The 27,540-nt window shown below is 40.5% G+C and overlaps 1 protein-coding gene across 1 annotated transcript; it reads left to right on the top strand.

Moving 5' to 3' along the window:
* Nucleotides 1-402: 402 nt before the first annotated feature.
* On the top strand, nt 403-26,558 carry LOC309714886 (uncharacterized protein). The gene is made up of 8 exons (XM_082547613.1): nt 403-450; nt 1,131-1,259; nt 18,017-18,166; nt 23,229-23,291; nt 23,399-23,482; nt 24,338-24,391; nt 25,547-25,678; nt 25,782-26,558. Exons 2-8 carry the CDS (start codon nt 1,148-1,150, stop codon nt 26,057-26,059), a joined length of 873 nt encoding a protein of 290 aa, XP_082403739.1. The 5' UTR covers nt 403-450; nt 1,131-1,147; the 3' UTR covers nt 26,060-26,558.
* The last annotated feature ends 982 nt before the right edge of the window (nt 26,559-27,540 follow it).

Here is a 27,540-nt window from a genome sequence, read left to right as displayed (position 1 = left end):
AAGTAAATACATGTAGTGTCTTGAAATTTCCTGAGTAGAATTTCTAACTGAATTTTAGGTGTGTTTAATCGGTTGAAAACAAACTCTGGTTTTGTTTTTTGTTGTTAGCTTTATATGGGGAAGACCTTAGTGAACAAATCTGATACATTTGAACTCCAAAGATTTAAAATAAGATTATGTATTTGTTCCTGTTCTGTGTCCATGACACCGTTTGTTTCATAATCCAGGAAAACAAGTCTGATTATCAAAGCATTCACCACACAGGATCAACCCAAAACAGGTTTTTGTCTTGGGGAAGTGCATGCTTGTGTTTGTGAGGTGGGGACCTAACATCCTCATTCACGCCTCTTTCTGTCATGTTATAAAAACCTCAGGTTTGCATAGACACACATACTTTGTTGAAGCTGTACTGAGAGAAAACCAGCTGAACGTCTCAAAAGAAGATCCAAGGTAAAGTGTTGGGTCGGGCAGGGAGACCATCATTAATGGTTATTTTTTTCCCCCAAATATAATATGAATATGAAAATATTGCTGCAGTCTCCAGAGAAATTGATGGTGGAGAGAAGAAAACTTACAAAGTTCAGTTTGCACTTGCTTCAGAGCATGATGCAAAGCTGGAGAGTCAGAAATCTGAAATTGACCAGTTAAAACAACAACTACAAGGCACTTTGCAGAAATCATTTCTGATTATTTCTATTAAAAATAACAAAACATTTTGAGACTGTTGTTTCATATGAATATTAATATTTAATATCTAATGAGCTAATGTTTTTTTTGTTTTTTTTGTTTTTTTATCAAATTCACTGGGGTCTAAATGTAAAAGTAGTTTTGAAAATGTAATATTTCTCAGGAGCTGCAGATTTTTCTCAACAAAATTCATGCAAAATACAACCAAAACCACACAATCAAAATAATATTTTTAATGCTAAAACACAACTATTGTTATTAATGTCACATGCCCTTAAAGGATAAATGGGAGGGAAGTCACAGTACTAAACTCTGCCACACATTTTCCTTTTTTTCTTATTTTATTCATTTTATAAAAGCTCAGGTTTGTAGTTATACAGTAAATTTTCTGTCTCAGAATGGAGATCCATCTGTTTTGTTTCTGGTCTGCTCTGTTTCTGCAGATCAGACTGAGACAGGTATGGACCAGCAGATTGTATGCCATCAAACCTGTCAACAGGACCTCCATGCTTTGGTGAAAGAGCTGGCTATACTGAAAGAGCAGATACAAGTTGTACAGGAAGAGAATCAAGGTACTGCATTATGTCAGGTAGTAGCAGAAGTAACTACACCAAAGAACTTGTAAATCTGTTCTTTGCAAGACAGAAGTTAAGCTGCGAAGTTTTAATCTATTTTTTTTTTTTACCAGACCGGCATATATTTGAAAACAAATCAATACTTGATACTGATCAACTACTGATTTACTCTGCCTTGCAGAAACCTGGTTGCAGCAGGATGATTATGTAAGTTTAAATGAATAAACACCCCCGAGTCATTCTAACTACCAGAAACCTTGAAGCACAGGCCGAGGGGGCGGTGTGGCAGCAATTTTTCACACCAGCCTATTAATCAACCAAAGACCAAGACAGACTTTTAATTCTTTTAATTCATTTGAAAGCTTGATGGCCTCGTCCACCCCAGCTGTGAAACTCAGAAACCAGTCTTACTTGTTATCATCTATCGTCCACCTGGGCCTTACACTGAGTTTCTGTCTCATTTCTCAGACTTTTTTATCTGATTTAGTTCTCAGCTCAGATAAAATAATTATTGTGGGTGATTTTAACATCCATGTAGATGCTAAAAATGACTCAATTGGTTTCTCTCAAAATGTAAAAGAACCCACCCACCACTTTAATCACACTCTAGATCTTGTTTTAACATATGGCATAGAAACTGAACATTTAACAGTGTTTCCTGAAAACCCTCTCCTGTCTGATCATTTCCTGATAACATTTAAATTTACAATAATTGATTACACAGCGGTGGAGAGTAGACTTTATCAAAGTAGATGTCTTTCTGAAAACGCTGTAAGTTTAAGAATATAATCCACCCACTGTTATCATCTTCAATGCCCTGTACCAACACAGAGCAGAGCAGCTATCTGAACGCTACCCCAACAGAGGTCGATTATCTTGTTAATAATTTTACCTCCTCACTACGTACGACTCTGGATACTGTAGCTCCTGTGAAAACTAAGGCCTCAAATCAGAAGTACCTGACTCCGTGGTATAATTCTCAAACACGTAGCCTAAAGCTGATGACTTCTAAGCTGGAGAGGAAATGGCATGTCACGAATTTAGAGGATCATCATATAGCCTGGAGAAATAGCTTGCTGCTTTATAAGAAAGCCCTCCGCAAAGCCAGAACATCTTACTATTCATCACTGATTGAAGAAAATAAGAACAACCCCAGGTTTCTCTTCAGCACTGTAGCCAGGCTGACAAACAGTCAGAGCTCTTTTGAGCCAACCATCCCTTTAATGTTAACTAGTACTGACTTCATGAACTTCTTCACAAATAAAATTTTTATCATTAGAGAAAAAATTACCAATAATCATCCCACAGATGTAATATTATCTACAGCTACTCTTAGTACCATTGATGTTAAGTTAGACTCTTTTTCTCTAATTGATCTTTCTGAGTTAACTTCAATAATTACTTCCTCCAAGCCATCAACGTGTCTTTTAGACCCCATTCCTACAAAACTGCTCAAAGAAGTCCTGCCATTAATTAATTCTTCGATCTTAAATATGATCAACCTATCTCTAATAATCGGCTATGTACCACAGGCCTTCAAGCTAGCTGTAGTTAAACCTTTACTCAAAAAGCATCTCTAGACCCAGCAGTCTTAGCTAATTATAGGCCAATCTCCAACCTTCCTTTATATCAAACATCCTTGAAAGAATAGTTGTCAAACGGCTAACAGATCATCTGCAGAGGAATGGTTTATTTGAAGAGTTTCAGTCAGGTTTCAGAGCTCATCACGGCACAGAAACAGCTTTAGTGAAGGTTACAAATGATCTTCTTATGGCCTCTGACAGTGGACTCATCTCTGTGCTTGTCCTGCTAGACCTCAGTGCAGCATTCGATACTGTCGACCATAATATCCTATTAGAGCGATTAGAACATGCTGTAGGTATTACAGGTACTGTGCTGCAGTGGTTTGTATCATATCTATCTAATAGACTCCAATTTGTGCATGTAAATGGAGAGTCCTCTTCACACACTGAGGTTAATTATGGAGTTCCACAGGGTTCAGTGCGAGGACCAATTCTGTTTACATTATACATGCTTCCCTTAGGCAGCATCATTAGAAGACATAGCATACATTTTCACTGCTATGCAGATGACACCCAGCTCTATCTGTCCATGAAGCCAGATAACACACACCAATGAGTTAAACTGCAGGAATGTCTTAAAGACATAAAGACTTGGATGGCCGCTAACTGTCTGCTTCTTAATTCAGATAAAACTGAGGTTATTGTACTCGGCCCTGAAAAGCTTAGAAATATGGTATCTAACCAGATTCTTACTCTGGATGGCATTACCTTGGCCTTGTCATGGTTCGGATTTTGAGGAAGAGACTACGACTGGGATATAGTTTGGGTCAGCACAGATCATTTATTAAAACACACATTACACTGTGGGAAGAGCCGGACTTCTTCTTCGTTTGCACAAAGACAGAAAGCTTTATAGTCATTATGACGTCAGAAGAATTCAGAAACATTCCCCTATCTCCTTCTATGTCCTTCTATGGCTAAGAACAACAACATGTTCCAGATGTTTCCACTCATGCTTTCTGGGAACTTAACCAATAGTGTGTTCATGAGTGTGTATTTTGTGAGTGTCAGTTTCCGGCCAACAAACGGTCAGTGTCCTTATCTGACTCTGTTTTGGGCCATCTGGGTCCACAGCTAAGCTGGTGGTTTTGCTAACTAATAGAGTATTGTATCTAGACTTCTGTTATAGCAGATTTACTAAATGATAAATGATACATGCTAATATGGATAATAAACTGATGCAGACTAATGAATTAATGATGAAATAATAACAGTGCATGTAAATAACAACCAAGTCTGAAATAAAATAACAGGTTTTCCTCGACAGCCTCCAGTAACACTGTGAGGAAAATTGGAGTCATTTTTCACCAGGATATGTCCTTCGATGCACATATTAAACAAATATGTAAGACTGCTTTCTTCCATTTGCGCAACATCTCTAAAGTATATCCTGTCTCAGAGTGATGCTGAAAAACTAGTTCATGCATTCATTACTTCCAGGCTGGACTACTGTAATTCATTATTATTATAAAATCTCGCTGAAAAGCCTTCAGCTAATCCAAAATGCTGCAGCAAGAGTACTGACAGGGACTAGAAAGAGAGAGCAGATTTCTCCTGTTTTGGCTTCCCTTTATTGGCTTCCTGTTAAATCCAGAATTCAAAATCCTGCTCCTCACATACAAGGTCTTAAATAATCAGGCCCCATCTTATCTTAATGACCTTGTAGTACCATATCACCCTATTAGAGCACTTCGCTCTCGCTCTGCAGGCCTACTTGTTGTTCAGTATTTAAAAGTAGAATGGGAGGCAGAGCCTTCAGTTTTCAGGCCCCTCTTCTGTGGAACCAGCTTCCAGTTTGGATTCAGGAGACAGACACTATCTCTACTTTTAAAATCAGGCTTAAAACTTTCCTCTTTGGTAAAGCATATAGTTAGGGCTGGACCAGGTGACCCTGAATCCTCCCTTAAATATGCTGCAATAGACGTAGGCTGCTGGGGATTCCCATGATGCATTGAGTTTTTCCTTTCCAGTCACCTTTCTCACTCACTATGTGTTAACCCTTTAAGACCTACCATAGAACCAAGTCCGCCAGAGCTTATATTATATTTTTACATGCTGTAGTGCCATTTTTGGGAGCATTTCAAGTTGCTAAACATCAACACAACCATTACAGCCTAAATTTTAATAATATGTATTCATTAAGTGCATAGTAATTACATAAATTGCAAAAAACTGCAATAAACTACAAAAAAATGAAAATCGTTTTTGTTTTTTTAACATATATTTCTAGTTAGAGAAATTTAAGAGGCTTATCCCTCAAAACTGTAAATACAAAAAAGTTGCACAAACTAGTTTCCCACCACAGGAAATTTATTTTGAGTGTCTTCATAGTTTTATTTTTGAAATACACCAATTTTTATACACTGCAGGAAAAACGAAAATAAATATTATAGTGCAAATTTCCAAAAAAGCAGCACATGCATCAAAATAAACTATTTCCAGCAGTGCAATATGAGTCCTAAGCATCCCAGAAAAGACACAGAAAGTCATGAAGTCAAACATAACTTTTAAAAACACCAGTATAGGCTCATGAGGCCCTGATGGTAAAAAACTACATTTCCGCAAAATGACGTCACTTCCGGTTTCGGGCAGGTCATAGTGGACATGCGACAGTTCACGCTGATGGACGTAGGAAGTGTTACAAACAGCTGATCGGATCGGCAAAGCGTGTTTCTGGAATATTGTTTTTGTTGCTGCAAGTGCTTTTTATGCGGTATTTGCAAAGCTATATGTGGAAGGAAACCGTGACCTAGGACAAGCTGATAGCATAAGAGGTAAGTACAACTTCTCCGGTTTCCTATGCAAAAAAAATTATTGCGCTAGCTCACGTGGTTGCAGTGCTACCGGAATTTAAAAGTAGTTGCGCAAAACGGAGCGTGCCTGCTCTGACCGGTTTTAAAGGGTTAATAGACCTCTCTGCATCTAATCATATCTCTTATTAATCTCTGTCTCTCTTCCACAGCATGTCTTTATCCTGTCTTCCTTCTCTCACCCCAACCGGTCGCAGCAGATGGCCGCCCCTCCCTGAGCCTGGTTCTGCTGGAGGTTTCTTCCTGTTAAAAGGGAGTTTTTCCTTCCCACTGTCGCCAAAGTGCTTGCTCATAGGGGGTCATATGATTGTTGGGTTTTTCTCTGTATCTACAGTACAATATAAAGCGCCTTGAAGCGACTTTTGTTGTGATTTGGCGCTATATAAACAAAATTGAATTGGATTGAATTGAATTGAATACTCTTACAGATTTGTCCTTGACCATAATAAAATCCCCTCCTAAGATATGGACAATGTGACCTTACAATGTGGGTGGTAATATCCATAAACAGCATTTAAGATAACTGATTCAGTAAAAGGACTAGATGTTACAATCCCTGATAGTACATTGCTTCAAATAGAGAAAATCTTGAGGGATGGCTGTTCTGAAGAAAGGCAGCACATAGTTGTGTGTGTCAACTTCAAAGGGTGTTTCTCTTTCATCACAAGCTATTGTGCCATTTTTTACCTTCCTTGGTTAGGTTTAGAGATTAGAGATCTGATCTCGATTATAATATTAACATTTTTGGACACATCGTCAGTAGTGGACCTTGGATTCAATGGGTGTTTCGGCCATTATCACTAGACACCCTCATCCAAGGATATTCATGCAGGCCCTCTACGGGCACACCATGAGTTGATCAATCCTGGGCGTGTCTCTTGCAGTTAGCGGACTGCTATAGCTGCCCAAGTGATGTCAGCCGTCTTTAGCCATAGCCAGTGACTGGTCCTTTTAGCTCCCTTCTCCCATCACTTGTGAACAAGACCCCGAGATACTTAAACTCCTCGACTTGTGGGAGGAATTCATCCCCAACCCGGTCTGGGCACTCCACCCTTTTCTGGCTGAGAACCATGGCCTCAGATTTGGAGGTGCTGATCTTCATTCCTGCAGCTTCACAACTGTTCCAGTGCGAGCTGGAGGCCATCACCCGATGAAATCAACAGAACCTAGAAATCCTGTCCATAAAAGTTATGAACAGAATCGGTGACAAAGGGCAGCTCTGGCGTAGCCCATCACTCACCAGGAACGAGTCTGACTTATTGCCGGCTATGCGAACCAAGCTCTTGCAATGGTTGTATAGGGATCAAATGGCCCGTAGCAATGGGCCAGACACCCCATACTCCTAAAGCACCTCCCACAGGACACCCTGAGGGACATGGTCGAATGCTTTCTTCAAGTCCACAAAACACATGTAGACTGGTTGGGCAAACTCCTATGCACCCTCAAGTATCCTCGAGAGGAAAAACAGAGGGTCCAGTGTTTCGTGACCAGTACAAAAACCGCATTATTCCTCCTGTTTCCGAGGTTCGACTAATGGACAGACTCTCCTTTCCAGCACCCTGGCATAGACTTTCCCAGGGAGGCTGGGGAGTGTGATTCCCCTGTAGTTGGAACACACCCTCCTGTCCCCCTTCTTAAAAATGGGGACCACCACCCCGGTTTGCCAGTCCAGAGGTACCACCCCTGATCTTCACACAACATTGTAGAGGTGTGTCAACCAAGACGGCCCTACAACATCCAGAGCCTTCAGGAACTCAGGGTGCACCTCATCCACCCCAGGGGCTCTGCCACCAAGGAGTTGTTTAACTCCCTCAGTGACCTCGCCCCCAGAAATTGGTGGGTCATCCCCTTTGTCACCAGACTCTCCTTCCTCCACGGAAGATGTGTCAGTAGGATTAAGGAGGTCCTCGAAGTATTGCTTCCACTGCCCGACAATTTTCTCATTCAACGTCAGCAGCGCTCCGTCAGCACTATACACAGTGCAGGTAGAGCACCGCTTTCCCCTCCTGAGACCTGACGGTTTGCCAGAATCTCTTTGAGGCAGTCCGAAAGTCTGGCCTCTCCGAACTCCTCCCACACCTGAATTTTTGCTTCAGCCACTGCTCGGGCTGCAGTCCCCTTGGCTTGTCGTTACCTATCAGCTGCCTCAAAAGTCCCACAGGTTATCTAAGCCCAATAGGCCTCTTTTCTCAGCCTTGTGGCTCCCGTCACCTCAGGTGTCCACCATTCGATTCGGGGGTTACCACCACGACAGGAACCAACCACCTTGTGGCCGCAGCTCAGTGCAGCAGCTTCTGCAATGGAGGTGCTGAACATGGCCCATTCAGACTCAATGTCCCCAGTCTCCTTTGGAATGCTGTTGAAGCTCTGCCGGAGGTGTGCGTTGAAGATCTCACGGACTAGGGCCTCTGCTAGGCATTCCCAGCGCACCCTCACCATACATTTAGGTGCGCCGGGTCTATCCAGTGTCCGCCCCCACCACCTGATCCAACTCACCACCGGGTAGTGATCAGTTGACAGCTCAGCCCCTCCCTTTACCCGACTGTCAGGAAGGCCGTTCCTCCCAATCACAACCTCCAGGTCTCACTGTCATTACCCACGTGAGCACTGAAAGTCTCCCAGTAGGACAACAGAGTCTCCAGGTGGAGCACCTTCCAGCACCCCACCCAGGGACTCTAAAAAGGCTGGGTACTCTGATGTGCCATTTGGCGAATAAGCACAGATGACAGTCAGGACTCGTTCGCCAACCCGAAGGTGCAGGGAATAAACCCTCTCATCCAACGGGAGGAACCCCAATGTACAGGCAGCAAGCTGAGGGGATATTAGAATACCAACCCCATCTTGCCGCCTCTCACCATGGGTAACTCCAGACTTAGACAGTGTCCAGCCCCTCTCCAGGAGACTGGCTCCAGAGCCTAAGCCGTGTGTTGAGGTGAGCCTGACTATATCAAGCCGGTACCTCTCAACCTCACAGACTAACTCAGACTCCTTCCACACAAGACAGGTGATATTCCATGTCCCAATTGCCAGTCTAGGTAGTCGGAGATCAGTCCGCCAGGACCTCCTCTCTTGGCTGCTGCCCAGCACACAATGCACCCAACTCCTACAGCGCCTCCTGCGGGTGGTGGGCCTGCAGGATGCGCCATTCTCCAGATTTCACTCCATGTAAGTTTCCTCCTTTCAACACTGTTCCAATTCATCCAGCAACCCTGCTTGGCCAGCACTACGGCTCTGGGATGTCTTACTGTTTCCTCCTGTCACGCATCTCCTCCACCACCATTTTTCAACGTTCGGTTGCAGATGCCTGCTGCCAGTGAGGTGTTACTGCTCCAAGACCAAATCCTCCTCTCCCCTGCTGGAGGTGACCCACCATGTTACGATGGTGAAGAGCAGATTTGGGCTGTAGCACAGCTGTGGCTGGGGTCCACTTCCTCCCTGTTGCTAGGGTGGTAGCAGCACCTCTCACTATGGGGTACTTGGGAGTCTGTGAGCATTTCAATCCTCACTATTTAACATTTAAACTCCTCTACCAGGCTAGGGATGGGCAATGACAGTATCCCATCACTGTAGAGTCCAACACTGCTGAGGCATTTGGGAAGTCCGAGCCACTTCTTAACGTAGGAGCTCACTAGCCTCTCTAGTCAGTTGGCATGATTGTGCAAGGCCTTGTACATTGTCAGCTGCACAGTAACAAGTGCTGGAACTGGAAGCACCAGAGCTTCAGTTTCCCTGGGTACATTTTTGTTAGTCCGCCTGAGGTCATTAGCTATGTTCTGCTGTAGTTATTCAAGTTGCCAGGTATCATTGAGGTCTTCATTATGCCACTATCCCAGGCTCTTGATGGACTTCTCTAAGACTGTTGAAATTCGTATAGTAAAAAAAGTAAGTAAGTAAAGTTTATTTATTAAGCGCTTTTCACAGACAGACAGTCACAAAGTGCTGTACACAAATATTAAAATAAACAATACAATCAATAGACATTATACACAATGTAAAAGATCAAATGTAAATAATGTAAAAAAATAAAATAAAATATATAGATCAACAAAAGGCTTGTTTGAACAGAAAAGTTTTTAACTGCTTTTTAAAAGAATCCACAGAGTCAAGCAAACGTAATTGTAGTGGTAAACTATTCCACAGCCTCGGTGCAACAGACTGAAAGGCTCTGTCCCCTTTTGTCTTCAGTCGTGTACGGGGAACAACCAATAGACTCTGAGTCTGTGAGCGGAGATGACGAGAAGCAGTGTATTTTATAAGAATCTTGGATAAATAATCTGGAGCCTCTCCATTTAGTGATCTGTATGTTAAAACAAGAATTTTAAAGCGAATTCTAAACTCTATTGGGAGCCAATGTAAAGAATATAAGATGGGAGTAATATGAACACGCTTGGTGGAACGAGTTAGTAGCCTGGCTTCTGCGTTTTGTATTGCCTGGAGGCGAGAGAGAGATGATTTATCCAAGCTAGTAAACAGGGAATTACAGTAATCTAAGCGTGATGACACAAATGTAAGAATGAGTTTTTCCAGTTCAGCTGAAGAAACCATATGTCGCAGTTTAGAGATGTTTCTTAAATGATAGAAACAGGAACGAGACAAAGATTTTACATGAGAGTCAAGGCCCAGAGAAGAGTCAAATATTACTCCCAAGATATCGAATATCTGACTTGACAGATGGACAGAAAGAGGCAAGAACCTGACTAATTGCTCAGCTGTCAGTTTTCCTTTTATGAAGGAGATGCTGCGAGATATACTTGGCTTAAACGCTTCTCTAGCAGTCGCCTAGTACATGTTTTTGTTGTTGCAGAGGTGGTATTCTCAGCTGTCATACAAAACTGTAAATCCTGAAAGTAGGTCTTGACCAGTCCTGTGATGTGGTTTGGTACACTGAAATAGTTCAAGGCCATCCATAAAATCTCACGTGGAACTGACCCAAAGGCATTGGCAAGGTCTAAAAAGACTACATGAAGGTCTCTTTCTTGGCAGTTTGAATCTGGTGCCAGATGACACTGGCATGCTCCAGACATTCAGAGAAGCCCTGGATGCTGGCCTTCTGCACTGATGTGTCAACATAGTTGTTTCTTTGCAAGAAAGTAGATTGTATTCGGGCCAAGACACTGAAGAAGAGCTTTCCCTCCAACTTCATTCGGAGTGCTGATGCCCTGAGGACTGTGGGGGTTCTTCTGCCTCTGGGCTTCAATGGACTGATTTCACTTACTTCTTAAGAAGTATAGCTCAATGCAAGGCCCCTTTCTCATCTCGCTGAGGTACTTCTTCCTGCCTTGGTGGATTTTAAGGCCCATGTGAATTGTTAGTTTTGACCAGCCACAGATGCAGTTCTGCAGCTTCTTTCCTGCCATCATTGATGGTCCATTATTTGCCCATAAGCAGCTTGTAGGATAACTGCCATGTGTATCCACCTGGAGGAGCAGTTATAATGGAAGTGTATTCATTTTTCAACTTGCTACACTGTATATTTATCCATCCATTTTCTTCCACTCATCTGGGGCTGGGTTGCGTTGACAGTAAATTAAGCAGAGAGGCCCAGACCTCCCATTTCCAGGGGAACACCAAGGCCAGCCGAGAGATATAATCTCTCCAGCATGTACCGGGTCTGCCCTAGGTCCTCCACTCGGTAGGACATGCCCCAGAACACCTCACCCAAGAGGCATTCTTGTCACATAACCCCACCACCTCAACTGGCTCCTTTCAATGTGGAGGAGCAGCGGCACTTCTCTGAACGCCTTTTGGATGGCCAAACTCTTCACCCTATCTCTAAGGAAGATTCCACCCTTTCAGGAAAGTTCATTTCCACCTCTTGAACCCGGAATATTGTTTTTCCATCGCTAGCTATTGACCATAGGTGAGGGTAGGGATGTGGCTTGACTGTTAAACTGAGAGCTTCACTTTTACGCTCAGTTCTTTCTTGACCACAACAGACCCATACAGCGTCGGCATCACTGCAGCCACAGCCCAAATCTCCTGCTCCACTCACTCGTGATCAAGACTCGGAGACACATAAAGTGGACATGACTTCATGGACTTAATGTATAAAAGCTAATTTACGTATTTGGAGCCCTGCTCTCAAAAGCGACCACAGGCGAGTCAGAAACAGATTTTTCCTGGTGTGTCCAGATCTACCGAGCAGTTCAATCAGCTGATGCAATCAGTAGTATTTTATGCAATAAAAATAATCTTTCTTTGCCTAAGCATGTCCAAACCAAATAACAGGTTACTATATGCACATCACACCACAAATATTGCTATTTTTTTTTCTGAGGTGAGGACAAAAATCCTGAGAGTTCTCATGATGAGGAAACTATTGACAAACTGTTTTATGGAATCAGACTTTTCTGCTGGGGTCGAGGGCTGGTTTGCAAAAACCTCACTCATGTCTGCAGATGATGCAGATATTGTTAAGTTTTCACTGACAGAATGGAGATCATCATTGATAGGTTTGTAGCTTAAACCTATTCGCTGGAAAGTTCAAGACAATTCAACTACACAGCAAAAGCATTGAACACAAAGTAGGCAAAGTTCTTCGTGTTACTTGTTAAGGTTCAAAATTGAGGAGGGAGAGTACAAACCACCCATGGTCCAGAAGCTCTTGGTCAAACAATGATTTTAATGACTACACACGTGTGGGAAGACAACTCTGTACGCAGACAGCAATTGATCTTCAACTTAATCAAAGCATAAACAGATATTTTATAGCATCAGGGTTTGATTTACTGACGCCCCTTCATACGTCACAGATACATTTTATACATAGATCAGATCAACACCACAATGACTTTTAACCCAGAAGATCATCTTCTATTTTCATGGCCGATTCCTCCGGTCAACCTTTCAGTTCCTCTTTCTTGCCGAGAAGACAAGGACGGTTCCTCTTTTACCGAGACATGACTAATCTCTCTCTCCTCTAAATAAATCTAACTCATGTGTGTGTGTGTGTGTCACGACCTCACATGCTCTCTGTGTCACCTCTTCACCTACTAACTGTCTGTGTCTCGTCCTCAAATGCTCTTTCTCAATTCACCTGTTGCACTTCTGACCTTTTACCAGACCAGAGGCTCACTGAGACTATATGTATGTCTTCTACTAAATAAATGTTTTAATCAAGAACCCCTACTAAAACCTTAATATGAAATGACCTGATATATAAGTGTTTTGTAAGCATGTATTGCAATTCCTTCTATGTTCTAGTTTTCCCTCAGCATGTATCACCTGAACAGTCACGTCAGTGAAGCTTAAGACCTTTAAAGAACCTGAACATCAACTCAAATAAGCACAGATATGCAATATGTATAAAATAGTTATAACTGCACCTGGAATACAAAGTTAATTTAATACCTGTATGCATAAAACCTTAAAGCCTTCTTAAAGCTATCTGTTACATTGTTAAAGCAATGATCATACTGCAGATTATATTATTAATGCAATGGTAATAATGATGATTATTTAACAATAGCAGTAAAATAATTTCCCTGCTCCACACTCCCTCTCTCGACCTCTGGAACACCAGAGGTCGCAATACATTGTGTCCTCGCTCAGACCCTCTCTAGCCGTCCTCTGGCTCAACCAGCTCCCATTCGAGAACACTCCATGTGTAAGCTTAGGTTTTCTCGGTCCCTCTCTGGTGGCCTCGGACCTCCCTGTGGTCGTCGAGATCTTCTGCAAAGGAAACAAAACACCTTTTCCTGCACCTCCCTAACTTATCCTATCTGGGACTCTTTAATCTTTAAGGTTTTCTTTAAGTGCACTGTTACAAAATAATGGGCCCAATTTTAGACATGTCGATGTTTCCTAAAACTCCCTCTATTAAAAACAAAAACAACAACCCAAACCTCACACACAAGTCTTGCCACCACATAATTTCACCTCCTCAATACACCGAAAGTCTCATTAAAACCACACAATTTGCACAAAAAAATCACCCCCTTTATGCACTTCAACATACTTGGATTCAACATAAAACACAACCCCCCTTACAACAACATATCACTAAACTATAAATTTCCTACCCCAATCTGCACTTCTCTTCTCTCTGTTATGCTTCCTCTTCTGAAAGCCACTTCCTCAGTCACACACACACACACACACAGGAAGTTCCTTCATCACCACTCACTCCAGCTAATTTGTATACTGAATCATCTCTCAATGAGTTGCTGTAACAACAGAAACATATGTTTAAACATTACCAACTCATTAAATCATTTTATTTCTTTCTACAGTGATCACTACTTGATCACTCAGTACGAGAGAGCACTCCTAAGTCACTCTTTTTAAAACTACTTTAATCACCGTTTGTTTTCATAACTCACTCCCTTCGTCATATAACTTCTTTGAGTTATTCCTCAGCTTCAAACTCAAGTGTATTTCATTAACCATTCACACCATTCTACCACTCATACAAGTAGCAAACTGATCTTCATTGCGTATCTTTGTGTTCTAAGCCAGGTTTAATCAGTATCTATACAAATAATCATCATGAGCTTGTCTTGTCTTTATAAGGTTAATGCATTTTCTGTTTGTGTGTGTGAATTTGCATATGTTGCTTTTGCAGTGTGTCAGACTCCTTCATAATTTTGCCTTTAAACAGTCAATTTTCTCCTTCCCAAATTTACTAACCCAAATTTTGATTTCCTACCTTAAATAGCAGCATTCCTTGTCCTCAGCCAGAAGGTAGGGCTCCACTTGCCACTTACCCCCTCCGCCTTAGCCCAGCGGCTTTACCCTTGAGGTCCCGTCTTCTTCACTTCATCTCACCAGTGAGTCTGAGCTCACAGGGACTGAGTGAGGCCGAGTAATCGTGACTGTGCCTGCCTTAGGTTGTCCCAGGGTTTCGAGGTGGGATCTTACCCGTCATGGGCTATCCAGCCTTCCATACTCGCCTGATACGGGGCCCAAGTGGGCAGGGGAGGGAACACACTGGCTCTGGAAATTAAAGGAGTGTAAGCTGCTTCCTTCATTGCATCTTATATTAAACTATCTCACTTCTGACTCCTTCCTAGAATAATTTCACATATGGCACTTTGTGTATGTGTGTTTTCTATTCATTAATGTAATTGTCAGTTATTTTCTCTCTTTATTTTACTTTTTTATCTATTTGTTTGTCACTTTCTACTTTAGTTCTACTAAACCTTGATGTAAAAACAATACTCCCTTATTTCACGCACACACTCTGCATTTTGCCTACGCACACACTTCTCTCTCAGACTTCCTCTGTTCACACACCGCCTTGCACTCACTCTACTATCAACTTTCATAGTGTTATTATGATTTAGTATTTTGTACACCTCACACCCAATCCCTCAAAGCCTACTACTCACAGCATTCACACACTTAGAATCACTCAAAATATGCTTTCCTAAAAGTATTTTAGACATGCTTGTCATAATCAAAAAGAGCAAGTCAAAAACAAAAAACAATTGAAACCCCTATTAATTCTCACAGCACACACAAGAAATTGAAAAAATAAAACACACCAGCAACTATTGCTTGAGAGAAGGTACTGAAAGTAACATGTTAATCTTAAATATACACAGTGCACTCTATATTTATCTATCTACATTCAAACTCAGTCAATTACTATACATCCACTACGGCAACTCAAAACTTTATTTATAACCCTCTAATGAACATAAATGGCATCTTAAACACACACTCAACAATGTTTGCAGCAGTATATGTAAAACCAACTGTGGTTTAAACAGTTCACTACTTACTCATTTGCATTTTCACTCACACACACACATCTAAAAATAGCAGCAGGCAGTCAGTGCATTACTGACTCGACACACAGCCTCCTCTCACTTTATATTACAAAGACGTCTTATATTTACAACTACTGTCAGATCTGTCAGCTTTAGCACCTACACAATTTAGACAAATTTAAAATAACCGCCCAGCGGATAAACTCCCTGAGTTTTTTGCGACCAATTAACCAGTATCAGACTTTAACTGTTTCTGGCCTCATCTCTAAAATCCCTAACTCAATTTAAAAGCGTCAACCAACCCAAACTTTGCCTGAAGCTCTATTTTTTGGCGTTTCCCAGCCAAGGCTTTCCCCGAAGTTTTAAGTTAAAGTTACACGCCCGAAGTCCAACTTCTTCTGACCAAAAAAGCGCAGACTACCGTTCCAAACGGTAAGGAGACTCTAACTCCTAGCTTCATTCCAGGATGCCCTGTACCCCACAGTTAAGCCAAACTGAACTAACCCTGTTCGCCGACAGGTCAATGTCGCGCGTCCACGACAAGGAGGGAGCATAACCTCCGGGCTCTGCGCTTACTAGCAGACTTTAACTGCCGTTCTAGAATAATTTATAATACTTTGAAACAACAATCAACACCCAAAACAAGTGTATGACTGAGGCAGATCTACCCTGATGGACAATGGGGACTCTAACCCACAAAATGACCAACCAAGGTCTGACCTAATGACCAACCGGGACTTTAACCCACAAAATGACCAAATATCCTACCAAACTACTTGAGACTCTAACTCAATTTCTTTGGGACTTCAACCCAGTATTTAAACTTTTCCTGGCAGACTCTAACTGCTTTAGCAGACTTTAACTGCTTTCATTTCTTCTTAGCAGAACTCTAACTGCTTCAACTCATGAGATTTTCATCAAAATCAAAACAGACATCCACCAGTAATTTCAGTGAGTAGACTTAAATTTTATCATATCCAATTTGGCACACTTTGGAAATAATTCAACAGGTAGTGCCTTACCTTTGGATCAGCCGGCTTATGCCCACTCACTTCGACCACTGGAATTCATGTCTGCCTGTCAGACCACCTAAGACCAAATTTCTCCATCTACACCTCCAATTCTCCCTCCTCAACCACCGGACGAAGCCCCCAAATGTTAAGGTTCAAAATTGAGGAGGGAGAGTACAAACCACCCATGGTCCAGAAGCTCTTGGTCAAACAATGATTTTAATGACTACACACGTGTGGGAAGACAACTCTGTACGCAGACAGCAATTGATCTTCAACTTAATCAAAGCATAAACAGATATTTTATAGCATCAGGGTTTGATTTACTGACGCCCCTTCATACGTCACAGATACATTTTATACATAGATCAGATCAACACCACAATGACTTTTAACCCAGAAGATCATCTTCTATTTTCATGGCCGATTCCTCCGGTCAACCTTTCAGTTCCTCTTTCTTGCCGAGAAGACAAGGACGGTTCCTCTTTTACCGAGACATGACTAATCTCTCTCTCCTCTAAATAAATCTAACTCATGTGTGTGTGTGTGTGTCACGACCTCACATGCTCTCTGTGTCACCTCTTCACCTACTAACTGTCTGTGTCTCGTCCTCAAATGCTCTTTTTCAATTCACCTGTTGCACTTCTGACCTTTTACCAGACCAGAGGCTCACTGAGACTATATGTATGTCTTCTACTAAATAAATGTTTTAATCAAGAACCCCTACTAAAACCTTAATATGAAATGACCTGATATATAAGTGTTTTGTAAGCATGTATTGCAATTCCTTCTATGTTCTAGTTTTCCCTCAGCATGTATCACCTGAACAGTCACGTCAGTGAAGCTTAAGACCTTTAAAGAACCTGAACATCAACTCAAATAAGCACAGATATGCAATATGTATAAAATAGTTATAACTGCACCTGGAATACAAAGTTAATTTAATACCTGTATGCATAAAACCTTAAAGCCTTCTTAAAGCTATCTGTTACATTGTTAAAGCAATGATCATACTGCAGATTATATTATTAATGCAATGGTAATAATGATGATTATTTAACAATAGCAGTAAAATAATTTCCCTGCTCCACATACTCATGCATGAGGGAGAGAACCACGACAAGCGCTGTTCCTTCGCTTGACCCCAGTTGCTCTCGTCCGCTCCCCCGTAACACTGCTCTTTTATTGAGGTTACATGAATACACATAGGTTCATCAACATATGACGTCTACATACACACAAAGAGTACCTTGCCTGTGCGTTGTGTGTGTGGCGGGGGGGTCAGAGTGTGACCCCATGAAGACTCCCCAAAGCTGGTGCCAGGAGTCTAGCGGTCCATCTAAACAAAAGGCACTTAGACTAAAACTGACATAGCTACGTTTATCCTACCATAAAACAATAAAACAAGGTACGACCTCTCCCATGCTCCCAGGATGTGGGTGTGAATGCCAGAACACTCTGGAATGCACATAAAGTCTTTGCAGACTATTAGGGATCAACCCTCTACCAACATGACATTGATTATGCAACTCTAAGCATATATGAGTAGATATTTCTAAGCATAAATGACAATCAACAATACAAATCTAACAATCATATTTCTTTCACTGTTGCTTCTGGTCTGCTCTGCTTCCACAGTTAAGACAGAGGCATATAAAGAAATTCTTGACCGGCAGGTTGAACTCCAACAACCCTGTCCACAAGACATCCATGCTGTGCTGAGAGAGATGACAGCCTCACTGACTGAACAGAAGGTGAAGATCGCATTCCTAGAAAAAGAGAATCAAGGTGTGTATGTCAATTAGCGAGAGAAGCAGTAGCATCACGAAACCTTCATATGACCCACATGTTACAGGGATATCAATATCAATTCAAATATTTAGAAAAGAAATGAGAAATAAAAAAGATTGATAATCGTGTTTTATTATAAAAATGAATATAAAATGAATATTTGTATGTACATGTGTACATGTGACTCAAACCAAGATGGCTCCGGTGTGTTGCTGCTCATCTGTCGCTCCCAAATTTGTTTCTGCTTGTTTCGTGAATGACGTAGGTCAGAAATAATACAAAGTCTCTGCTGAGGTATGATCGCCAGACACTACTGGACCTCCAACCTTTGGTCCAAAATATTGTGTTGTTTGGAGCTGGTGGGCAGCAACCCCTGCCCCCAGTTGCATCAGAAATGCCAGGTTGCCTATACCTATACCGAAAGCGTCATCATTGCTGGCTCCAGCTCCAGCTCCTGCCAAGACTGGTCTGGTGAACGCCAGATCACTTTTAAACAAAACTTTTATTCTTTGGGATTTTATGTTCAGGTGATCTGGACTTTCTGTGTGTGACTGAGACATAGCTGAGTGTTGGTGAGTCCAGTGCTCTATCTGAACTTTTACCAGTGGATTGTTGCTATTTTAACTCGCCATGGATTACAGGCAGAGGTGGAGGCACAGCGACTATATACAAAAAGGATTACAAATGTAAGCAGTGCTTTCTACAGCCTTCATTCTCCAGCATCGAAATGACCTCGTTTGAGGTGAGTCCCACAAACCCGGTTTTCTGCGCTGTCGTATTTTGCCCCCAAAATACAATAAGAACTTCATAAACGACTTTTTTTTAGCTGGCATTAGGCCAAACTATAATCATGTTGTTATTGTTGGAGATTTTATTATGCATGTGTGTTGTCCTGAGAAACCAGTGGTAAGGGACATTTCAATAAAAAAATGGCCTGTATTTGTACAGCGCTTCACTAGTCCCTAAGGACCCCAAAGCGCTTTACACATCTAGTCATCCACCCATTCACACAAACATTCACACACTGGTGATGGCAAGTGTTAAAAACGGGTTCAAATATTGAGGGAGAGCACAAAGCAACAATTGGTCCAGAAGAGTCGGTCAAACAATGATTTTAATGAACACGCGCGTGGGGAGATGAACACTGCACACACCCGCATTGATCTCCGCCCAATAATACACAAGCAGTGGTTTTTATAGCATCAGGGTATTGTTTATGACGCCCCCTCCTGCGTCAAGCAGATACAGTACATACATGAGTTTCAAAAACACACATGTCCTGTTGACAACTTTTGACACATTTAAAAGGACATCTTCTTCTTCCCGAGGCCAGGTCCTTCCTGGTAATCTTCTAACTCTGCTTATCCCCTAGAACAAACTGTCTCTTATGCAAACATAATCTTACAGTTACAAGGTTTTGCAAGTATCAAGTATTTATTTATTGTCATTGTCAAAGAACAATGAAATTGCGTTTGGGGCTTCCGTACAACCCGTAAAAAAAAAAAACAAATACCCCTTAAAACTATTATTTGCAAACTGCAAACTATTATTTGAATATTTGAACTTTTACCTAAACATGAGTCTATCTACTGTTTGTGTGTGCGAGTGTGTCAGCTTCCGACCCTCCACTAGTTGACCGAGCTCCCCTCTTTAGCAAGCACAAAAATACAATGCATGTATATAAAAAGGATTATCACTGCACCTGTAATAAAAATGTTAATATGAGATTATGACAATACTTGTAATACAAGTTTTAACATAAGGCCAACCGCTTCAATAAATGCTTTGATGAAATGATAATTAATGCAATGGTAATGATGATGATTATGAATAGTAGCAGCAAAATATTTATCTAAACTCCACACTAGCTACATTGTAGCGACAGCCACCCTGGGGCGCACTGACAGAGGCGAAGCTGCCGGACACTGGCGCCACCGGGCCCTCTGACCACCACCAGCAGGCAACGGGTGAAGTGTCTTGCCCAAGGACACAACGACCGAGACTGTCCGAGCCGGGGCTCAAACCTGGTTTAGCCTGGTACAGTCCATGCCTGGCCCTACACGTGAGCACGGACACACACTGGACCTTGTTCTGTCATATGGTCTGCCTTTCAATAACCTGGAGATGTGTGACTCTGGACTCTCAAAGCATATAACTGTGTTATTCAATGTTGGTTGTACACAAACTGCAGTTAAATCTGGCGCTGCTGCTCGGCACTGTCGGGTTATTAACCCCTCCACTGTCGCTCAGTTTTCTGCTGCTTTTAATCAGCTCGGTGGACCTTCTGACTTCGTCTCCTCTGATACAGAAGAACTTAATTCCTGGTTTTATTCTTGCTGTCAAACCATCTTGGATTCTCTGGCTCCACTGAAAACCAGGAAGCCTAAAGCCAAGACGTGGTTTAATGGCAGAACTCCTGCTGTTAAGAGGGAATGTCATCGAGCAGAACGCAGATGGAAAAAGGATAAACTGCAAGTGTCATATCAAATTCTAAAAGACCACTGTCAAAGAGGCAAAAAGGGAATATTTTGCAAATATTATTTCTTCCAACAGTCATAAACCATGTGTGTTATTCAAGACCATTGATTCTGTTCTTAATACTCCACTGAATGTCTGTTTGGAAGTTTCTCCTGATATGTGTAATCATTTGTTAGCTTTTTTATTCAAAAGGTTGTCTCCACCAGGGCTTTTATCAAAGTTCCTGACTCAGACCCCTCTGTCGCCATCCCTTGTACTGCTCTTTTTACTCCGTTTGATCTTGTGACCCTCTCCACTTTAGAGGATGTGGTTCGCCATATGAAGATCACAGGTTCCCCCCCAGGATCCTTTCCCTCCATGAATTTTAAAGATATTTTTCCTAGTATGGCACAGTCTGTCTTCTGGTGTGGTTCGTGAAAATTTCAAACATGCAGTAGCGCAGCCACTGGTTAAGAAAACTGGTCTTGTTCACACAGTATTAGCTCTTTATAGGCCTATTTCCAAACTGCCTTTACTTTCCACGGTCTTAGAGAAAATTCTTTTTCATCAACTGAAATATTTTCTAGATGATAATGGCATCATTGAGGTTTTTCAATTAGGTTTTAAAACCCTTCATAGAACAGAATCTGCACTATTCAGGGTTTTTAATGACATCTTTCTGGCATCTGATTCTGGTAACCACGTTGTTCTGGTCTTGCTTAACCTAATTGCTGCCTTTGATACAGTAGACCACAATCTTCTAATATCTCGATTAAATGATCTAGTGGGTATTGGTGGCACTGCATTTAATTGGTCTAGGTCTTATTTGGCAACTTTCTCTGTCAGCCTTTTCAGTTCTGAATCATCTTCTGCTTCTTTGTCATGCGGCGTTCCGTAGGGATCAATTTTAGGGCCACTGCTGTTTTTACTGTATTTATTGCCTCTGGGTTCCATCCTTTGAGGCATGGGTTCTCTTTTCATTGTTATGCTGATGACTGCCAAATTCATTTACCACTAAAGCAGAAGAATGGCATTGCCATAAAACCCATCTTGACATGTCTAGATGACATTAAAGCTTGGTTGGCTCTAAACTTCTTAAATTGTTGGTGTTTGGACTCAGTGGTCCCTGTGGGTCCTCCTCTGTTGATTTGGGACCCTTGGAAGTTTATTTTAACCCTGTTTTTACTGACCTTGGTTTTAAGTCAGACAGTGATTTTAAATTGGACAACCAAATTAGAGCAGTATTGAAGTCTAGTTTTTATTATTTAGGGCAACTGGCAAGAGTGAAATCTGTTCTTTCTGGGGAGCACTTTGAAACAGTCATCAATGCTTTTATTTCTTCCTGTCTGGACTACAGTAACTCACTCTATGTGGGGGTCAGTCAATCATTGCTCTCAGTCTGGAGCTGGTTCAAAATGTCGCTGCACAACCGTTAACAGGAATTCTTAAAAGAGAGAATATAACCCTGCGCTGGCCTCTCTGCACTGGCTGCCTGGTCTTTTAGAATTCATTTTAACATTCTCATGTTGGTTTTTAAACGCTTTCACAATCTTGCCCTGCCTTACCTCTTTGAGCTTCTATATCCCCACACACCCTGTCGGTCTCTCAGGTCAGCTGACCAGCTGCTCCTGGAAGTACTGAGATCCAGGAGGAAGCTCAGAGGGGGCGGGGCCTTTACTATCGTTGCTTCTAAATTATGAAATAACTTGTCCTTGCACGTTAGAAAGGCCCCTTCACTGTCCAGTTTTAACACGTCTTAAAACCCACTTTTATTCTTTGGCTCAGTCTCAGTGAGACTTAGTTTCTCTTATAGTTAAATAATTTATTAACTAATTAATTATTTTCCTTTTTCCTTTTCTTGGGCTTTTTAGCCAAGCCAGAGTATGTTTTTTTTGAAAGAAGGAAGTTATAATTTAAGGGGTTTTTGTAACTTCAAAACAATGAAGGTACGTACTACAAGAAAAGGCTTTTGTGTTTCTGTTCAAGGAGTGAAACTATGGAACAAACTGAATATGGAATTAAAGCAATGTCCAAACATAAAACTGTTCAAAAAGAGTTATAAAAATATGATCTTCTCGATCTATAAAGAAAAGGAAAATATTTAAATTAAGTGAATGTCTCTATTTAAAAACAAACAAAAAACAAAAAATTCATGATGTGATATTATAGTATATAGTATATCAGAAATCTGTTCACTATTTTTATTACAAATTATATCAGTAAGGAAGCTGACTAAATATTCACTGATAATTTATGGGACAGGGGTGGGATTAAATAAGTGTATACTTCTTCCCACTCCCTTTCAACATGTAAATTAATCAGAATGTTTTTTTGTATGTAATTTGTATAGTATATTTTTTCTCTCTTATTTCTTATCTAAATGTACTTGTATATTGTTCACATGTTGAAATAAATTACCAATCAATCAATCAATCAATGTAATTTTATTATTTAGTTCAAATTTACAGCACTTTGGATCAGCTGCAGTTGTTTTAAAGTCCTTTATAAAGACGATGATATGATATTACAGGATTACTGAAACAGTCCTTCAGATAAACTAATGTTGCTGGAAAATCAAAGGTTTACTTTGCACTTACTTTAGAGCAGTTTGCAAAGCTGGAGAGACAGAAGACTGAGACTGATCAGCTGAAGCAGCAGTCAAAAGGTACTGTGTGAATATCACCACATGTCTATTTACTCCATATATTACTAAAAACAAGCCAATCACCATGTGCTGTCAATAAGATTTTCTTTATTTTGCATTTTTTTCAGAACAAGCAGCAATGCTGGAGAGTCTGAAGACTGAACTTCAGACCCAGAAGACTGAGGCTGACAAGGTGACGCAGGAACTGCAAGGTATCTGAAAATAGAAATGGCCTGTATTTATTGGTTTAAAATCTCCATATTTGACATTACCACGATTCCAGAATTAATGTTTGACCTTAACTCCAAAATTAAATTGACCAGATTAGCATTCATGTTGTTGATTCCGATTGTTGTTGTTTTTTTCTGTATTATTGTAGCGTCTCTAACTTACAATTTAAAGCACCATTTAGGCAACTGTTGTTGTGATTTGTAGTGGGAAATCAAAGGTTTACTTTGCACTTATTTCAGAGCAGTTTGCAAAGCTGGAGAGACAGAAGACTGAGACTGATCAGCAAAAGCTGCAGTCAGAACGTACTGTGTGAAAAACATCACCTCTATAGAAATTATGAGGACCTGAGCTTGAAAGAACAACTTCAGAGCGAATGAGGAATTTAGGACCTGAGCAATAAACTTGTGATTGCCCTATAGTATTTACTCCATATATTACTGTTATTCAGACAAATGTGACTTTTTGAGGACCTAAAACATGCTTAAAAGCTAATTAAAATGTAAACATGGATCATTTCTGGTGAAAATTTACATGATTTGGGAGATGTGCCTATGCAGGCTATTATAAAGTAACACTACTTTTAAAAAGAATTTGTTATGTTCAGTAATCTAGTCAAAGAAGTCTGCTTCTTCAACCATTCTCCATCCAGCACCTGTTGGAGGTGTGGTCCTGTGGCTCTGCAGTGTGTGAGGTGGAGGATGAGGTGCCATGGAGGAGACCACTGCTCAGTGTAGCATGAACAGAATGAGAGTCACAGTTACTTTCTGAATGACATTTAAAAACATGAATCACTGTGTGCTGTCAGTGAGATTTTTTTCATTTTGCATTTTTCTCAGAACAAGAAACAAAGCTGCAAACTGAGATTGATCAGCTGAAGAAGCATTCACAAGGTGCTGTGTGCAAATCTAATCATTTCTAAGATAAGATAAAATATCCTTTATTAGTCCCACGCATGGGAAATTTTTTTGTTACAGCAGTGCAAAGTTACATAGAAAAGCACAGAGACAGAAACGAGGAGTCAAGAAGTGGTCATTAAAAATGAAATTAAAGACGATTTATAATTCAAAACACAAAACACTGGGTCACCAACCCAGAACCATGACAGTTTGATCTTGAATCCAAAATTAAATTGAACAGATTAGTATTTATGTTTGAATGTCTTAATGTTAGACACTGAAACTAAAATCTGCTCTGATTAGCTCAACATCACTAGCTGACCGGAATGGTTTGCTGAAAGGTTCTTCCTGTCAGTTTTTCCTTTGCACTGTTGCCATCGAGCTTGCTCATGAGGGTCATCTGATTGTTGGGGTTTTCTCTTTATTATGGGAGGGTCTCTAGCTTACAATTTAAAGCCCTTTCAGGCAACTGTTTTTGTGATTTAGAGCTAAATAAATAAAATTGAACTGAACTGAATGTGTTACAGTTAAAGACACAACATGTGATTTCTGGAACATGTGTGGTATTTGAAACTACAGCCAGTCCAAACTTATTGATAAAATATTCACTCTCAAATAATGCAATAAATAAAAACTGGAGCCATGTTTGTAGTTCTAATAATGTGGAAGCAGGAGAGTGAGTGGAGGATTAGTGTGATTCTTATCTGTGATTAACAGAGGTGTTGTTAACAGGTATATCCCCACTCTGTGCAGGTCATTAAAGTGAAAGCACTCTTTACGCTTCAGAACACACATTAAGTTCATTACTGGATCTAATTTACTGAATGACTTTAAAGTGAGTTCATGTTTGTCTGAAGCACAAACCAAGATGCAACTAAAAGACTGAATAACACAGTTTGTTGTCTTGGTAGAAGCTACAAAATAACTTCCTGTCTGATCTAAAGGACGAGTTTGGGATCCTCAAAAATAGATTCAATCACATTTCAGTTTCCAATCACAGAGTTTGATTTCTTCTGTGATAATGAAATGTTTTCAGCTGTCAAACATTTCTTTCATTCGAGATTAAAGTTTTTGTCATGGTTACTTTTTTGGGAGGAGTCTAACTTTAAAACAGAAAGTTTAAAATAATGACATTTCTCTCTCTCTCAGTCAAACAGGTGGCTTTCTCAGCCTCTCTGCTGGAGAAAGAAAGCAGACATACTGGACCCTTTAATACTCAGATTACTCTGATCTTCAAACATGTTGTCACAAACATTGGAAATGCCTACAACCCACACACAGGTAATAACATTTAGTATTACTTCTCAGCTATGTTGCTGTCAGGCTGATGTTCCGGATGTTCTAACAGCTGATTTTCCATTTAACAAAAACAAATATCCCACAGGTATTTTCACTGCACCAGTGAGAGGAGTCTACCACTTTGTCTGGACCGTACTTGGACTTGATGGTGGTGCTGCAGCTGCTGTGTTGATCAGGAATGGAGAGCACATTTTTCTTGCACATGGAAGTCAAGGATCTGGTACTGTGAGTGGCTCTCATGGAGCCTCACTGCTTCTAGAGGTTGGAGATCAGGTGTTTGTACGTCTCTGTGATGGTTCAAAGATATATGACAATGAAAATCATCATACCACCTTCAGTGGTCATCTCATTTTCACCATGTGAGAGGTGTGACAGCTCCATCACTTCCTGTTTGGACTGCCCTGTGTAGGCGGAGCTGAGCCATTTTTAGAAGTAAAACAGGAAGTAAATCACCTGCTGGAATCAGTTTCTTGCTCTCTCTCTCTTTCTGATTGGGTTCTAGTTTTGTGTTTATTTGTTTCTACTTCTCCTCTGATTCTACTAACTCAGATATTGTACTTCTTCTTGTTATCTTTGATTCAAATAAATCCAAATAATCATCATGTTTCTGATTATTTCTATTAAAAATATCAAAACACGTTTGTGACTGTTGTTTCATATGAATATAAACGTTAACTACCTAAATACATGATGAGCTAATGTTTTTTTTTTTGTTTTTTTTTTTTAAATCAAACTCACTGGGGTCTAAATGTAAAAAGTGATTTTTTAAAATGGAAATTATGTAAAATTGCTGTATTGCATGGTAATTGGTTTGTTTCATGTTATTCCTCTGCCCAAGCAATAAAAAAATTTGTGGTGACAATTCCAGAGCTGTAGATTTTTGAGAACAAAATTCCTGCAAAATGAAACCAAAACCACAAAATCAAAATATTTTTAATGCTAAAAAAATATTGTTATTATTGCTACATTAAGTATATAATATATACTGTACATAGATGGGAGGGTCAGGGGAAGTCACATAACTAAAGTCTGCCACACATTTTCCTTTTTTAAATTATTTTTTTCATTTATTTTATCCATTATATAAAAGCTCAGGTTTGCAGTTATAGAGTAAGTTTTCAGTCTCAGAATGGAGATCTGTGTGTTTTGCTTCTGGTGTGCTCTGTTTCTACAGATCAGACTGAGACAGATATGTATCATACTTTATGTTCAAATCAGTCTCCACTTGTTCTTTGCACACTAAAGGTAACCTCGGAAAACCCTTGCAGGCATATGAAGTAAATACTTGTAGTGTCTTGAAATTTCCTGAGAATTTCTAACTGAATTTTAGGTGTTTTTAATCGGTTGAAAAACAAACTCTGGTTTTGTTTTTGTTCGTACCTTTATATAAGGAAGACAGAAGTCATGACCTTAATGAATAAATCGGATACATTTGAACTCCAAAGATTTAAAATAAGATTATGTATTTGTTCCTGTTCTGTGTCCATGACACCGTTTGTTTCAGAATCCAGGAAAACAAGTCTGATTATTAAAGCATACGCTACAAAGTATCACCCCAAGGCTTGGTCCGAACCAGGCTGAGTCGGGGTTTTTCTCTGTCGGTAAAAGTGTTTAAAAAGAACCAAATTTGATATTTACTAGACTGCGTGTGTAGCTGATGAGGTCATCCACCAATTAAGTAGATACATGTAACCTTTTCAGAGTTCTTTAAGCTGAATTCAAAACTCTGCTTAAACAATAATTTCTTCTCTGTGTGGTGCTGGGCTCTGATCACATGATCATCTGATTATGGCTCTGGATGATGGATCATTGGCTGTCAGGAATGAAAACGGGCGTCAAGGATG

This window comes from Aulonocara stuartgranti (assembly GCF_965226115.1).
Source record: "Aulonocara stuartgranti genome assembly, chromosome: 9".
NCBI lineage: Eukaryota > Metazoa > Chordata > Actinopteri > Cichliformes > Cichlidae > Aulonocara > Aulonocara stuartgranti.
This window is presented reverse-complemented; position numbering and strand designations above follow the sequence as displayed.